At 39.3% G+C, this 17570-nt stretch overlaps 1 protein-coding gene across 11 annotated transcripts in view; it reads left to right on the forward strand.

Annotated features, from left to right (window-relative positions):
* auts2a (activator of transcription and developmental regulator AUTS2 a) overlaps positions 1 to 17301 on the forward strand; it is a 1205197-nt gene extending 1187896 nt beyond the window's left edge. For 9 of the 11 annotated variants that reach the window (XM_063031901.1, XM_063031894.1, XM_063031893.1 and 6 more), the window contains 3 exons: positions 2796 to 2879; positions 8605 to 8827; positions 14907 to 17301. In XM_063031901.1, the coding sequence (XP_062887971.1) occupies positions 2796 to 2879; positions 8605 to 8827; positions 14907 to 16143 (1544 nt within the window). In that variant the 3' untranslated portion in view covers positions 16144 to 17301. The remainder of the gene's footprint in view (positions 1 to 2795; positions 2880 to 8604; positions 8828 to 14906) is intronic. The other 2 variants (XM_063031904.1, XM_063031900.1) reach the window with 2 other exon arrangements.
* The last annotated feature ends 269 nt before the right edge of the window (positions 17302 to 17570 follow it).

Consider the following 17570-nt stretch of genomic DNA (forward strand, 5'->3'; position numbering starts at 1 on the left):
AACAGTCTAATAAGAGGAATTCTGGAATTAATTTCCTTACCTTGGAAGGGATAATGTGGATGAGATGAGTCAGTTAGTACAAGCAGTTTTAAAGGAAATTCGTTCAATGCCAATGATACGTTATCATTACGAATACAGGTTGAGAACCCCTTATCTGAAATTTCAAAATCCAGAAACCTCTGAAATCCAAATTTCTTTTGAGCGCTGACATGACATCATAAATTGAACATTGCACAAGGTGCTGGGAAAGTTCCCAGGCAATGCAAAAGCTCTGCGCTGCACAGACAGTTCTGAGAAATGACCTCGCATATGTAACGAACAGAAGTTAATGAGGCCTCTGTTGGTCTGGTTCATCCATGTTTGTCGTGTGCCAGCTGTCTGTGTGATTTGCAAGCCTATACACAATCCAGGGCAGTACAATATGGAAAGCATGCAACAGGCTCCCGCCTCCATGAAACTGATGAATCCAAAGCAGCAACAGAAGAGTTTGGCACCAGCGGCATCACAAGAGTTGCCAGTCATCACTGAACTCAACGCAGGACTGCCTTAGGGACTCCGGTTCCAGATATTTCCTCGGAGTTTACTCCTGAAGCAAGTGGGCATAGCCGCAAGGCAGCAGCGGGTTGAGATCAGAGTTTTCCTTCTGGATGAGCTGCCAACCAAGGCTGATGAGCCGCATCTGCCTGAAGTAGGTGCCAGTAACCTACTCCCGTCAGTAGAAGGTTCCGGCAGGCTTAGTAGCTCGACCACATGTGAAGGCCAAGAGTTGGATTTGGTTTTCAGAGACTATTTGAAACACATGCCATTGGGAGCACTTAATAGATAGCAGGAGCTTATCACCACAGCCTCCCCCAGCCTTGGCAACCTGAAGGAACCAAGTTAATGAAAAACAGAAAAACACTGCACAATGTGAAAAATGAAGATCTCGATCGTGTATTGAAAGAGTGGATTTGTCAGCATCAGAGTGAACATAAGCTGCTTAGCGGTATATTAATCATGAAACAAGCAAAGGTCTATCAGAATGAATTGAATATTGAAGGTAATTGTGAATATTCAGCAGGCTGATTGCAGAAATTTAAGAAAAGGCATGGCACAAAATATCTAAAAAGTGGTGTAGATGAAGCATCTGATCATGAAGCAGCAGAGAAATTTATTGATGAGTTTGCCATTATCGTCACTGATGAAAATCTAACATGCTGAATGTCTGCATCAGTACACGTGTGATGAGCAAGTGTAAAACAAAGACTGCTTACTAGCAGCAGATAGATGCAGAGTCGAGAATGATGGACTGACTGTCCACTGAGGCAGTGATAGCTTACCTTTCTGATGGTTCAATGTACACATTATTGTTTTATGCACAAAATTATTAAAAATATTATGTAAAACTACCTTCAGAGTATGTGAATAAGCTGTATATGTAATGTAAATGGATTTTGTGTTTCGATTTGGGTCCCATCCCCAATAAATATCATATAAATGCAAATCCAAAATCTGAAACACTTCCGGCTCCAAGCGTTTCAGATAGGTTTGCTCACCCTGTAGCAACAAATACATTCTTACATATTAAATGAACAATACTCTTAAAAATCAATGCCAAGAACACAGACAGTTGCTGTGTGTCTCGGGAATGTTTGTTACTATGTTACCAGGGAAGTTAGGATGAAACAGATTTCTGAAGTTATAAAATTATGTTGGAACATTATTCTCATAAGTCCTTAAAATTCATGAGCTTATTTTTTTGCAATGAGAGGACAGAAGGCTTGAAAGTGGGACACACGCATAGTGATTTCCATGAAGTGATACATTTAGTACAAGTACTGTAATAAATTTCCTTGCTGAAGAAAATAGTCTGAAGCTGCTGTTGCTTCAGAAATTTCAAGAAAATTCCAGGTTCTTGTTCAGTTTAGAAACCTTGCATGTTACTGCTGTCTGTCATCTCCACGTTTTCCACAATAGCACAGATCGAGTACCTGTATGTAGACATACAGCAATCCATATCATTTTCTTTACCAGCTCGTCAGAATAGTTCAGTGGCATTTGATTGGCATTTAGGCTTTATAACAACTGTATAAAATCATACTGGGGCTAAAGCAGCTTTTGAAGGCAAACAGCATTGATGAGCTTGCTTCTTTCATAAATCAATTACACAAATCCTTTAACACCCTTTTTTCAATCATTTGTTCTGTCTTGTTCAGTGGCTTTGCGGAAGCTTTAAGTGTATATGGCATTACTGAATTAGAATTAGGCTGGTGATTTTTATTGCGCACATACTGACAAAACCTTTTCTCAATGTGAGGAAAAAAATCTTTTCAAATGAAGGTATGATTTGGATACCAGACATTTCCCCATGCTGGGATTGGCACCTACTATTTAACACTGTACAGGAGAAGGCAACATCAAACCACTTCTGTCGAAAAATTTGCCAAGAACAATCATGGTCAAAGACCATGATCACCCACGTCATACCACATGGCACATAATGATGTTGATGATTAAGCATTGCTTTTTTAAGGGAGAGAAAATTGAAAATAACTTGACCCAAGGTTCAAGAGGCATTCTATTTCTTGAGAATAGGCCACTATGAATGTTCTCTTTCAGGAAACAAAATCTGGTCTCTATCTTAAGCTGCTGTCATTTGCAATTACTGCACAGTGCCCATTTTAATTTGTTGTAATGTGATTTCAGTTAAGTCTGGGGATGACTTTGCGTAGCATTTAAAACCACAAAGAATTTTTTTAGTTTAAACGATTTTGATCAAATGTGTAACTTGTGGACACATATTGGTTTTTTTTTAGAGCCATTTAATAGACCAAGTGGTTTGACTGGTCTGAGATCCTTAAGTAACAGCGCCTTTGGTGGACTGGGGAACCCTTCAATCAGTGAGTATTTCTGTCCTTTCGGTTCTTTGTATGACTCTCTCATGTTTTACTTTGAGAAGTGATACTTTGGCTGATATGTGGGCAGTACTGACCCAGTACTGTGAAAGATAACATAGTCAGGGCGATTTAAATGTGCAATAGCCAACCAAATCCATGCCAATGAACTAAAACTGAGATAAATATGTCACATTAGTGCATCCCATGTTTATCTTTCCCAGGTTGCTATTTGCTGGGTGTGTGCCAAGGCACTAAAACTCAGCCAGCAATCATTAGACTTAGTAGACAATGGTTTATTTCTATAATAGGTTGTATGTTTTCCAAATAAACCTTTGGAGGGGCTTTAAAAATGAGTTGGAAGCAATGGATTTTCTGACTTCTCCAAAATTAATACAAATGCCCCTGAAGGTTCTGAGGTAATCAACACTACTGTTTATCCCTGCAGTAATCAATCATGTGCATGGCCAGTTGTCTAATTGGATTTCAACACCTAGATTAGATTTGGTTTTCTGTTTAGCACTTGTTTCAAGCACTAAACCTTTGATACCCTTGCATAAATGTTTTCTTTAATATATATTGCTATTATTGATTGTCCTACTGGTAAATTCAGATCAAATGCTTGAATTGAAGAGTCTATTTCCACCTGCTCACCAACCTTTGGAAAATTCAGTTGAACTATCAGAATATACAGGAACCTTTGAAGGATTGCACTGACAACAAAGAGTGCACTTTTTTTTCCCCCAGTGGGGCAGGGTTTTGTTTATCTCAGTGAAAGTTCATACATGGATGTGCCGATCTAAAATAACCCATATTCCATTGCCCCCAACATTTGAGGCATGTGATTTGTAAAACATTTTTTTTTATCCCCAAAGCATCCAGGTATACACTTAAATCTACTCGCTGAGTGGCGAGTATTAAAAGAACTTCAGCAAAACGTTGATGTTAAGAATGGTTGTGTTGAGAATTTCTGGTGTTGTACATCAGTAACTTGGGGTAAATGAAGTGCACTTCAAAGTGATTGAATGTAGGCACAATGATGTCTGGACTCCACCTTGTCTTTTGCATTGTAGATTTCTGGTGTAAAATGATACAATAAAACTTAACCATCTCCTAATGCAAACAACTGTCCGCCAGAGAAAGCAGGATCTCCCAGTGGCCACACATTTTAATTCCACATCCCATTCCCATTCTGACACGTCTATCCACGGCCTCCTCTGCTATAAAGATGAAGCCACACTCAGGTTGGAGGAACAACACCTTATATTCCGTCTGGGTAGCCTCCAACCTGATGGCATGAACATTGACTTCTCTAACTTCCGCTAATGCCCCACCTCCCCCTCGTACCCCATCCGTTATTTATATACACACATTCTTTCTCTCACTCTCCTTTTTCTCCCTCTGTCCCTCTCACTATACCCCTTGCCCATCCTCTGGTTCCCCCCCCCTGCCCTTTTCCTTCTTCCTGGGCCTCCTGTCCCATGATCCTCTCATATCCCCTTTGCCAATCACCTGTCCAGCTCTTGGCTCCATCCCTCCCCCTCCTGTCTTCTCCTATCATTTTGGATCTCCCCCTCCCCCTCCCACTTTCAAATCCCTTACTAGCTCTTCCTTCAGTTAGTCCTGATGAAGGGTCTCGGCCTGAAATGTCGACTGTACCTCTTCCTAGAGATGCTGCCTGACCTGCTGCGTTCACCAGCAACTTTGATGTGTGTTGATCCATTTTAGTGGTGGTATGAATATAATAGTGGCAGGGTGTAATTACTAAGGTGAGGAAATGGCAAGTCCAGTTCATGGGCAAAGGGCAGAGAAACAGAAAGAGGGATACAGTGAAAAGATTGAACAGAAGAAGATGCTGAGAAGCAATATTATAGATAAATAACAAGCCCAGAAAAAAGGCCAAGAAGAATGTTAAATGAGCATGAGGAATGGTAATAGAGAGAAAGATTCAATTATTGAAGTATAAGGCAGATTGAATAGATGTTAGGGAACAAAAGGTGATGGCAAGTCAGAGAGTCAGAATTATTTCATCTCTCAAGGCATTCTTTTTGTTTTGAAAGTGAGTGGGATCTCCCTGACTAACTAATCCAGTTGATGACATTGATCACCTTCTGTTCTCCTCTGGTGTTCAATGCTGCTGGGAGATTGTTGCAGCAGTCTCGTGCAGCACAGGATGGCGTTGTTGGTCTCTGCTTCAATTTTTGCATCTTAAAAGATAACCAAGGTTTCACAGCTGATCCACCACCAAGCTCAGGCTTCTAAAAGGCAAGATACTGCAGCTTTACTAAAAAGGTCAAACTACTTTAAGTCTGGGGCAACATGCTCTGAACCGAGTTCTACAGGCAATGAATTGCATCTTTCCTTCTTCCTAACCTCAGCACTGCTCCCACTTCCTTCTGTGTCCTACCGCTTCACGCTCAGCCTGTGGTGTTCTGAGAGTGTTTATTTTACTTTCCCTATATTCTGTCCAAAACCTCATGTCACAGCCCAGGACAAACTGCCTAATCCATCAGCAAAAAAAAAACAAGCTGCTGAAGGAAGTCAGTGCTTCAAGCAGCACCTCTCAGATTTTGTTCTGTATTCCAGCAACTGCCAACTCCTGTGTTTCTATCTCTCTGATCTGTCAGGCCTATATAGGCGCTGTTCATTTTTAGCCTGCCTACCTTTCCACTCCCCATGACTTGTAGGGTTTCCGAAACAACATTTCTTGAAAGACTCTGCCACACATTTTTTTCAGATTTTTTTTTTGTTTTAGTCACGTTTTTGTAATTATCTCAAATTTGTATCCTGGTTTTACTGCCTTACTCAAGGTGCAGAAACATTGTATAAAATCCTTTGGCCCTTCCCAGCTCTTCAGGAGTTTGATAAAGCTTCAAGCACAATCCCAGTTTAACTTATTAGTTCTCTCCATCTTATTAGTTCACAAAGTAGTAGCTTATTACCGAAATGTGAAAGAGAGGGCTGTCTGCTTCATGCAACCTGTGACAGCAGTGCAGTGAACGTCGGGACAAAGTCAGTGAGCTGAAGAGAATACAGCAGGGTATGGACCATTTGGTAGTGAGGCGTGACACCTCACTCTGACACCAATGACGTTCCTTAAACATGAATGAGATTCAAAGTAATTAATTAACTTATTTTCTGTTTTTGTTTTGAGTATCCCGTGATTATTTTTCAGACACACAGAACAGAAAATAAAAATTGGCAGCTTAACTTTATCAATTACTTTGAAACTCATTCATGTTTTGGCTTCCAAGTGATGGCTGAGGTAACTGACTCTTTTTTTCTAGGTTGTTTCAATGTTGTGAACAGTATTGGCAATGATTACATTCCCCATTTTGCTCTGAACGTATTTGTGTGACTTCCTATTGAAGGTATTAGATAAGTAGTTACATGAGTAACACTGAATCACAATGTAAGTCCACTTCAGATTCAGGTGTTGAATCTCCTGCTTTTTTTGGTGGTTGAAGTTTTATGGAAGCAATGTCACCATGGCCTGTGCAGCTGTCTACAGCTTTTAGATTACACATCCTGAAGCCTCAGTGTGATTTTCATGTCGAGGTTGGATAATTAATACAATGGCGGGAGCATTGATGCAGGAAATTGTTCCGCCCGATATGGAGCTGAGCTTCTTGAAATGTGTTATTCCCACACCCAATTATTCCATCACACTTTTGGCTTAAGCATTCCAGATGGCAGACAGGAAGAGGGCTGAATGGTAGTGGTGCTGTATCTGAACACTAGTGTAGCCTGATGCTTTAGCACTGAACAACAACTTTATAAAGCTGAATTTGAAATATGAAATAAAATTCAATGTATTTGGCAACTGTGTAGAAAAAGATAAATAATCTTTAAACCCTTTGGATTGCTGTGATGATCCAATTGACTTTCCTCAGACAAGGCAACCATCCAGTACTCTTCACTCTGGTCTATGTTTGACCTTGCGTGAAGTGGTTGATCCATAACCCCATGAAATTGGCTTAAACTCAGCATGAAATTGTAAGTGATCATTGCAAAGTTCAGTATTAAGATGTTCCGTCTATGTTGGTAGGTAGTCGTTGTTAGTGTCAGCATGAGATGGCTCTGTGGTGCAATCCTACATGATACACTTACAGAAAATCATCAAGTGTAACATTTGAGATGTTTCCCCCAATTAAAATTGTCGATAACATAAAATAGTTATGGAATGGGAGATACACAATATAATCTATGGGAAATTATACATGATGAGTCTTTGATTTTATTCCATTTTGATTCATTTTGCCACTTCTGGATAGTATGCTTACTTCATTCAATATTTGAGATATTGAATCATTTTATTGTGTCCATGTTGCAATGAACTTGAGGCTGGTGATTCCAGTTGGAGCACATGGAATAGTCATTGTATCACTGGCCATGTGTCTTCTGTAAGAGGAGTAAGACTATGAAGGTGGGTCCCATTCACAGTTGGTCTAATAGATGGGGCCAGACCCAAGAGGTGTATGAGTGGCTCTGTTTATATGCTCAACTTCATCAGCATTACAGACTGGCCAGAATAATTCAGATTTTTATTTGGTGTTTGTTGAGTTGAAATCAGCCCAATTTATTGTTGTTGGCTTTACATATGTTTTTTTCCCACTTTTCAATCCAAATAATATTAAACTTTTTGTTCTTAACTTTTATAGAGTCGTAGAAAAGTGCAGCACAGAAACAGGCCATTTGGCCCATCTAATTGTGTCAAACCATTTAAACTGCCCTCTCCCATCGACCTGCAGCAGGACCAGAATCCTCCCAACCATGTATCTATCCAAACTTCTCTTAAATATTGAATTCAAGCTCACACACACCACATGTGCTGGCAGTTCGTTTCACACTCTCACCACCCTCTGAGTGAAGAAGTTTCCCCTCATGTTCCCCTTAAACTTTTCACCTTTAACCCTTAACCCATGGCTTCTGGTTGTAGTCCCACCCAACTCAGTGGAAAAAAAGCCTGCTTGCATTTATGCTATTTAGTTACCTATACCCCTCATAATTTTGTATACCTCTGTCAAATCTCCTCTCAGTCTTCCACGTTCCAAGGTATAAAGTCCTAACCTATTCAATCTTCCCTTTTAACTCGGGTCCTGGCAACATCCCTGTAAATTTTGTTTACTGCAGACAGTTACTTAATATACCCTGATGTCTTAAAGACTAAAGTTATCAGATGCACTGTAATATTGTACAGATTAACTTAAGTAGAGCAGGACCCCAAGCAAAGTAAATAGGTAAATGGCCAGCAGTTCCTCAGTTCCCTCTCCCCTGGGATGCTGGCTGTAAAGAGTGCAAAGACAGTTTTGTTCTGCTGAGAACAGTGTTGGCTTCTCAAAGTGATGCAGTGCATTGGCTGAGGGACTTGAGAACTGTGTGAAGCAGAGACCCATCATGACTTTGTATGTGAAGACAGACACGGGAAGCAGAAGAAATTTGTATTTTTTTAAATCCCTTTTAATTCCCTCATTGTATTCTGCCCTTTCAAACCAATTATGTTGTTTGTAATCTCCTGCTGTCATGTGGTACTTAACATTCATTTAAAGAATTGAACGACAATGAAAGTGCCATGTTCTTGTAAATCTGTAATCTTTCCCTTCTTATTTCCAGCTGCCAATAGTATGTATACATTTTAAGCTCAGCATGCATTGCTTGGTAAGTACCGTCATGTCAACTGCCAGACCTTTTAAACATTTTTTTTGTTCTTTTGTTTTCTCAACCATTTCAGCATCCAACACAATGTTCAGCCACAAAGATGGCCCCAGTATGCAGAGCTTTAGCAATCCTCATGAGCCTTGGAATCGACTCCACCGAACGCCACCTTCGTTTCCAACCCCACCCCCTTGGCTGAAGCCAGGGGAGGCAGAGCGCAGTTCCTCTGTAGCCGCTCATGACAGAGATAGAGATGTAGAAAAACGAGACTCTACCGTTAGTAAAGATGAAAAAGAAAGGTACGAAGGGTTAAGCAATAAACTTCTCCAATCCGATTCTATACTTTATTAAAGAGCCGTGAACTCGAAGGTGTGGGTTATTCATTGTCACGTGATGTCACGGCAGACTTCCACCAAATCCAATTGGCTTATTCATGGGCAATACTGGACACCTTACCTTGGTTTGAAAAGTTAATTACAATAAGTAGAATGTTCAATTCACAGGTGATATTAAGCAGAATTTAAATTTAGGTAAATGGTCATTGTTAATCTGCATTCAGTTTAATTATAACCTTTCCCCATTTCTGATTACTTCAACTCCCTGTAGTTTTTCTTTCCCTTGTAGGAATCCTTTACACAATATAGACCACACTGCCTATGTCCAGCCCTCTTTTGGTGCTGCAGTGGGAACAGCATTCGGGAAAACAATATGAAATCACTGGTTATGTTCTCTCATACTCCTTTCACATATTTGCCCCAACTAATATCTTAACTGAGATATTAGAACTCACTGGAACTCACTGCCGGGGCAAGAAGAAATATGGTGCACTGTTGTTGTGCTGTGTCCTTGCAAACGTTCATAGTTTATCTATGAAGTGCCACAGAGCACTTTTCTATATTTAGGCCCCTTGTGCTTAATGTTAGGTGTGCAGTTCATGTTAAAGGTACAGTACCTTGCTGGATCAGCACTCCAGTCCATTTTAGACCAAAGAGTCACTGTTAATGTTATAGTCACAGTAGCGTAGCAGTTAGCATGATGCTATTGCAGCTCAGGGAGTTTTGGAGTTCAGAGTTCCACAATGTATGGGCTTCCTCTGGGTCCCCTGGGTCCCCTGGGTTCTTATCACAGTCCAAAGACATACCTGGTAGGTTAAGTGGATATTGTAAATTTTCCTGTAATCAGGTTAAGGTTAACTGGGTTTGTTGGGGGTTGGTGGGAGCGGCATGGCACGAAGGTTCGTAAGGGCCTACTCCATGCTGTATTGCTAAATAAATAAACGTGAGGCCCCCAGCAGACAGAGTTGACCATGGATATTGTGTCCTGGCTGTCTAGATACGCAAACCTGGCAGTACAATATGGAGAGCGAGCTGTTACCCATGTAGCAAGCTCCCCCTCTCCACACATCTGATGAACCCAAAGGAACAGCAGTGACCGATACAGTTTGGTACTAGCAGTGTCGCAGGAGTTGCCAGTCAGCATTGAACTCAGTATAAGACTGCCTTAGTGACTCCAGCTCTGGACTTTTCCCTCAGCGTTTACTCCTGAAGCCTTCCCCATGAGTGGGTAAAGCCGCAAGGCAGCGTGGGTTTGAGATCAGATCTTTCCTTCTTCTAGATGGGCTGCCGACCATGGTTGACAAGCTCCATCTGCCCAAAGCGACTGGTTTTAAGGTGCCTGTAGCCTGCCTTTGCCCCTTCTCCTGTCAGTTGAAACAATTCCGTTGGTCTTAGTAGCTAAGACACACGTGAAGTCCAGGAGCTGGACATGGTTGTCAGAGTCTATTTGAGGTACATGCCGTTGGAAGCATTAAATAGGTAATGGGAGCTTATCCCCATTACCACCCCCGGCAATGTCAACCTTAAGGAATCCAAATAAATAAGTAAATACACATTATTCTACAGCTTGATAAACACAAGCTGCGAGTCCATACCATGAAAATAGGACAGTTATTTTAGCAAACTACAATTCGATTTAAAATGAGATATGGTAATAGAAATAAAAAATAAATTTAAAGGTTCAAGTAATGTAAAAATGTTAGTAATTTAGAAAAAATATAATTGCTTCATTCACTTTCTGAATCAAAATTTCATTTAAATTTAGGAGCATTCTCTTAAAACATTTCCGTAAGGCCAGTATAATCTTAATTATAATATTAATGATAGTCAAGGAACAACCACTTAGTTCCAGTGGCTAAGCACAACAATATTTGCATGACATTTTGATGTTCTTTGTATCTATTTTTTAAAAATTTGTAAATTACAAATAAAATGTCATGTCATTCCATTTTTTTATTTTTATTTTGCATAGAAATAATAGTAAAACCAAATTTAACTGTGACACCATAAATTTAAGCCATATTCTGCATAGTGGTACATTAATGCTCATTCACTAATGGGTTCTTCAAAAACTGAATACTCTCTGTGAAAAGGGAATTAAAATGGTGCTTCCATCCTCTTAGCCAGTAAAATTTCAGTTAGCATAGAATACTCATCAAATCTGTAGATGTTAAATCAGAGAGAAAGTTATTCTCTGAATTATATAATGTGTATTTTTTATTTGAAACTGAAGCTTAGATTTTTTTTCTTGAACAGCTTAATTAGAACCCATTACTGATCCGAGGTGTTCACTTTCACTGAAAAACTACCATTTAATGCCCATTAAAGTTATGTTATTTCTGTGCTGTTGGACACCGTAATTCATTACGAAATGATATGAATCCTGAAACGCACACCTTCAAGTTCATTATGAATACAGAGTACACCTATGACAAAGATTGCTAGTTGACATTGTTGGTTTAAAAAAGACATCAAGATTAAATTTCTAATCATTTGAAACAATATCTCATTATGTTGCAGATTACAGGTATGTTTGAATTATAATCTTGCAGGGTATGTATCCTCGATTTACAAATCTTATTTTCTTCCAATGTTGGATCCTGCATAAAGCTCTCCATGATAGATTTTGGGCAGCCTTTTCAACTTAATTTAAAAATTAATTTTTTTGCCAGACCACATCCCCTCTGTAAATCGAAGAATACGTGCTTCTGTTAAAGATAAAATTATTTTATTGTTAGTATTATATTGTTGATTTTCTTTTCCCTAATCTGGCTGTATTAGCATTACCTTATTAGTTTTGCTGACAGTGATGAAATATTCTATAGATCAGGATTTTATTCAAGATTCCTAATAGTTTGATTTGAATTCTCTCTTGAAGGTGGTCAACTTATTCAAAATGTATTTGATATTCTGTTAGGTAATAATATTTGGTAATATTCTGGTCATTAAGTTCTGTGGTGCAGTTTGTGCCATTGTGTGATCTGCTATCTTAGTGACATGAAACTGCTGAAGGAGTCTTGGATTTTTTTTCTACCTTTCCAGTTTAGAACAAATTATAAATTAAATCTCTCAAACCATCAGGGGAGTCTTCCATCAAATTTCTTAAGCATTAATTTGGGCAGGAGGTCGATGTAGATTATTTGTATGACTTTCACACTCTGTGAAAAAACACATGAAGGTAAACTCCTAATGATGACTTTGGCAAAAGAATTTGGTTGTAAACACATTGAGTTTTTTTTTGCTGAAAGCAAGATCAGTAACTTTTTAACACCATTGGGAGGAACATGAATTGGTCCCGTCGATTGTCTCAAATGATGAATGGCCAAGTATGAATTCACTAAACCCACTGAGGACAATAAACACAGTCGAGAGCTCCAGTCTCAGCTGTAGAATTCACTGCTTCATCCAGCGATACATTCCATCAAATAATGTCTGAAGTTTCACTTTAGTCACTAGATACCATATTATCCAAATTATGTACCAGAGTAACATTATAAACATAAACAGCTACACTCTGTAGTAACTGTAATTGCAGCTAAGAAGAGATATGTATTCATCTGCTCATTCTCCCAATTCATGGTAAAGCCAGAATATTTTCACTTTCCTCTTTCACCATATAGTATATTAATCATTTGGAGCTTAATTATACAGAAGCCATCTCTAAAGTAACTACCTACCTGATCCCATTCTTAGGGGATCTAAACCTTTTGCTTTAACTATTTCAAATGTTTAGATGTCTTAATATGAGATTAATACACTGCCCATTATATGCATTGAAAATTAAAATCCTCATCTGCCTTGCTGTCTTTTATCTTGCTCAATCAGTCTTTGCTTAGTGGCCCGTGTTGTGATCCTAGTGCTGCAGTGGGATTAAAATGTGAATGGGAAGACTTCATCAATCAGGAAGTATTTCATGAAGCTGTTGAAGGAAATAAAAGAATGGACAAAGAAGAAGTGATAAATCTTCATTTCGGTAGGGAGGAGAGGAAATGTGGAGGGCTCCATATTAAAGAATGCAGAAGCAGTAAGGAAATCAACTTTAATCTAACATACCCTCAAGAGGTTCCTCAACCAAATTGCTCTCCCACGTTCCCCAAAGGTAGCTGGGCAGCAAAAATCATTCAGCCAGTTTCACGCGAGGTGATGTAGAGGTTTAGATTAAGGTTGATACACCCCCAACACAACTAATATCTGATAAAATGTCGTGGTAGTGAAGCATGAGATTCATGCTTATGGGAAGCAAGACTTTCAAGGAGGATGTTCAATTTTTGGATGGAAAGGTTAATTAAGCCTTCAGAAATAAATTCCAACTTTGGTTTAAAGTCAACAATTTGGCCATATTCAAACTCTGGTTTTCATGCTGATGTTAACTTAGTCTATAAGTAAAGCAATATGTCATTGGTGTAATCTATACTCTGCCTTTATTAGTTTTCCAGAATACTTCAATATATTCCTGCTGTCTTATCATTTGCTTGTTCTTTCTTTAATGATTCAGTATCTTATATTTAAAGCAAGGGAACACTACATGTTGAAATTAATTTGCCACATATGTCTGTTTGTGTATTATTGAAGACTTTGATAAGTTGCCATGACATTGATGATTTCATTTTCTGGATTCTTCCTTCCCCATCCAAAAGTATGTCAGGACAAGCAGGGGAGTGTGGACGTTACCAACCTTGTTTTACAGCTGGGACTGGAGGTGCAAGAAGGCATTCTTACTCCCTATCCAACTTTCCTATCTCCTGCCAGCACTCATTACAGACTCTGGAGTTAAATGCATGGTGAATTGATCTCAATGATCTGCTGTCTGTCAGGAGCAAGGAGGATTCTTTAATTAAAAATGACCTGTACCAAAATACAATTTCCTGTAGTTTAGTCCTGTGGTCCCACCCTTATTCTGATCTATTCCTTTGACTATACCTGTGTCAATCACTGCAAGAGAAGTTAAAAGGCAGACCAGATTTTTATCTCTGGGGTGTTTACATTTATTTCTTGAGCAAAGTAAATTATTGACTATTATTATCCAGTTAGCTAAATTCAGCTCAACTATTAGAAGAGAAACCTGTTTGATTCAAATTTAATTCACATCTATTGAACTTAAAGGTGTTTTGAAATCCTCAATAGAGGACAACAGTTCTGATTTTAATATAGGCCATTACCACAAGACTAAAATAATTCAAGCAGTTCTGATTTAATCTGATAGTGGTTATAAATTCAAGCCTTCTTGCAAACGGGCCTACTTTGCTCAGTGAAGATTAATAATATATATAAGTTTAACTTAACTCTAATAAAAGCAAATGAAAAACATTTGCAAATGATTTAAGACCAATTTTGCAGTCCATATCCCAAAAGGATCAATATTACTTTGAAGACAGATGTAGATTTAAAAGAATGAACTTTTAGAGATTTTCTAAAAATATTTCAAAGTTAGACTTTACACTACAAAGACTATACTCCCATGATATAAAGAGGAATAGAAGAAACAGTGACTCTTCCTATTCATCTATTTTATCCATGGTACAAACATGTCAACCCTCATGCAACCAATTTGAATAATTAAAATGCAATTAAAAATTATTGCAATTCAAAAACGATTGTTGAAATAAGACTATTTGTTTTGTTAGTCCAATTGTGTAATGGCACATAAAAATTGTTGTCCACAAGTAACTGTTATGTTTTTGAAGGAATTTGAAAATTTGGCTTAATTTAATTAGCATGGAACCATATTATAATGCAAGTCGTAGCTGATTTCAACAGAAAGAGTAGTTGACCACAATCCTCGCTCTGAGCCACAGGTCATCCAACCTCAGTAGCTCTTACACATTTGTGCAGTCCTCCACTGGTCTCCCAAAATACCAGTCCTTCTCAAATTTGGTATAAAATTGTCATGGCAGTAAGTCTGATTAATTTATGCTCCTAAATCTGCAGGAGCTGCAGATGGTAATTAACACAACAAGGATTAAAAACAAACGAAGGTTAAAGGTTATTGGGATAAAGTTTTTTCTCATATAAAACCATTTTTGTTATGTGCATTTGTCCACAGGGACACTATGGAGAAGCGGCACTCCACCCACACTTCATCTCCGTCTGTAAATCAAGTTAACTCTTTGGGACACAATCGTAGTTCCACTGAACACAGCAGAAATCATGTAAATACTGAACTGCGTGAGAAGGAAAAGCCAAGAGAACGAGAACGGGATCACACAGATGCTTGGAAGGACTCGTCTGTTGATGAGCACAAAGTTAAAGAAAACCATGCTCCTGATAAGGAGAGCCTGGGACTGGATGGCAGGATTGGGGAGGACTCCAACAAGCATATAAACAGAGTCAATTCACCCTACATCAGACTGCCAAGCACAGACAGCACAAGGGCTAACAGCTACACCAACCGAGAAGTAGATCGGAAAAGTGAATCTTCATACGACCATCAGAAGAAGAGTAATGAAATTAAAGTAAAGGAGGAACGGAAGGAAGACAACGACATTATATCAGAGGTGATTCAGACACAAAGGCCCTCTGAGCACTCTCAGCCCACCTCATTGCCCAGTGTCCATCCTAGCCCCTCGATGACCTCCATGCCTATGGCAATGGCCATGAGTGGGGTGCATCCCATGAACAGCATTAATACGCTGGACAGGACACGGATGGTAGCTCCTTTTATGGGGATTAGTCCAATTCCAGGAAGTGAGCGCTTTCCATATCCTTCTTTCCACTGGGATCCAATGAGGGATCCTTTGCGAGATCCATACAGGGGGTTGGATATTCATCGCAGAGATCCACTAGCCAGAGACTTCTTGTTGAGAAGTGACCCCTTGCAACGACTGTCGACACCGAGGTTTTATGAAGCGGAACGCTCCTATAGGGACAGGGAGCCCCACGACTACAACCGCGAGCACCCATTGGCTATGGATCCCAGACGTGAGCACGAAAGGATGAGCCACCTGGAAGAACGAGAAAGACTGAACATGCTCAGAGACGACTACGAACATGGACGCCTTCATCCCATTCACGCAGCAGCCCTGGATGGTCACATGCCTCATCCCAGTCTTTTAACACCAGGACTTCCCAGCATGCACTATCCTAGAGTGAGCCCTTCGGCAGCTCATCAGAATGGCATCCTCAATAAGACTCCTCCCACAGCAGCACTGAGTGCCCCTCCCCCTCTCATACCGACAGGTGGGGCACGTGCTGGTTCTCCTCGAAGGACTACTCCTCTGACTAGCACAGAGGCAAGAGAAAGACCCCCTTCTCACACACACAAAGACATTGAAGCACGATAATACAGACACGGAGGAACAAATGAAGGTAACTATTAAGGACATCCTTCAATAAAGGCCACTTTTTTAGTGTGATAACCCACCAAATAGAACATTTGGACTTCTTTGAACAATAATCGGTGGGTGTGGCCTTCACCAACATAAAAATGTAAAATTACTTTGCAGAAAATACATTTTTGTACATTTTAAGCTTAAATTTTGAAAATGTTTAATGTCACTTTGTTCCTTTCTTCCTGTTAATTTTATTTGTAGTATATATATAAAAATGTGTTGTGAAGAAAGAGCAAACTAAAAAGAGTTACTGGTATATTTATCAAGGAATTGGGTATGTGGTAAATGAGGAGGCCTAAGGAGAAAAAAAAGCTAAATTGTCTTTGAAGAGTTATGGTTAAGACTTGGATGGAAGGAATCAAGCTGTATAGACTGCAGCATATCGGGAAGTTCCTTGGCTGAATGGAACTTGGTACATATATGCAAAAAAGGAAAAGACAAAAAAAGCTTTACAATGTACAAATGTAAATACATTGAAGGGCGGCTGTTTGACAGTCAATTCAGAAGCATCGGACAAAGCGTGCTATTGGGAGATTAATTATCTGTTAACACAGTCTGCTTGTGCTGTGTTGGATAACATTTGTGGCTGTACAGATATTCCCAACTATGCAAGCAGGTGAATGCCCCGGCTTTTCATGCAAAAGTCTGCATTCCTCAACGGAGCCTTTTCAACACAATTCATTTAACCGCGTCTAGCACATTACATTGTGTCCAAGGATTGTAAACTATGTTAATGAAGTAAAATTAGTTCTGTTGGTCTAATAGTGTATTAAAGTGCTATCTGAAGTTGTTTATTCTGTTTTGAAAAAATTCTATCTATGACAGTTGTTTCTTATGAGCAGAGATCTATTTTAGTAGTCACCTGAAGGTTTAGTTGTGCGCTTCAAATTTGTGAACTCCTGATGTTGTGCAGTGTTTTTGAGAAACAAAAAAAAATGTACACTGGATCAGTAGTGCTAGAACTCAATATTGCCTATAGACTTTCATTTGCAGATATGCTGTTTATCATGTACGTAATGAAGTCCTTTACAGATCCTATTGTAAAGTGAAGCGACTCTGAATCTTCGGCATGTGCTTCATAAACAAAACTTGTGTTATGTAAATTGTGCCATGTTATTAAAAAATTGAACTGAAGTGTTCCGAGTCTTAACTGTGCTGTAAACCTGTGTTAATAGTCTTTGCTCTTACAGCTATGAAAAAGAGGAGATAGATATGTTGACACGAGGAAATCTGCAGATGCAGGAATTTCAAGCAACACACACAAAAGTTGCTGGTGAACGCAGCAGGCCAGGCAGCATCTCTAGGAAGAGGTACAGTCAAAGTTTCGGGCCGAGACCCTTCGTCAGGACTAACTGCGTCAGTTAGTCCTGACGAAGGGT

Source organism: Mobula hypostoma, chromosome 23 (assembly GCF_963921235.1).
Source record: "Mobula hypostoma chromosome 23, sMobHyp1.1, whole genome shotgun sequence".
Lineage (NCBI taxonomy): Eukaryota > Metazoa > Chordata > Chondrichthyes > Myliobatiformes > Myliobatidae > Mobula > Mobula hypostoma.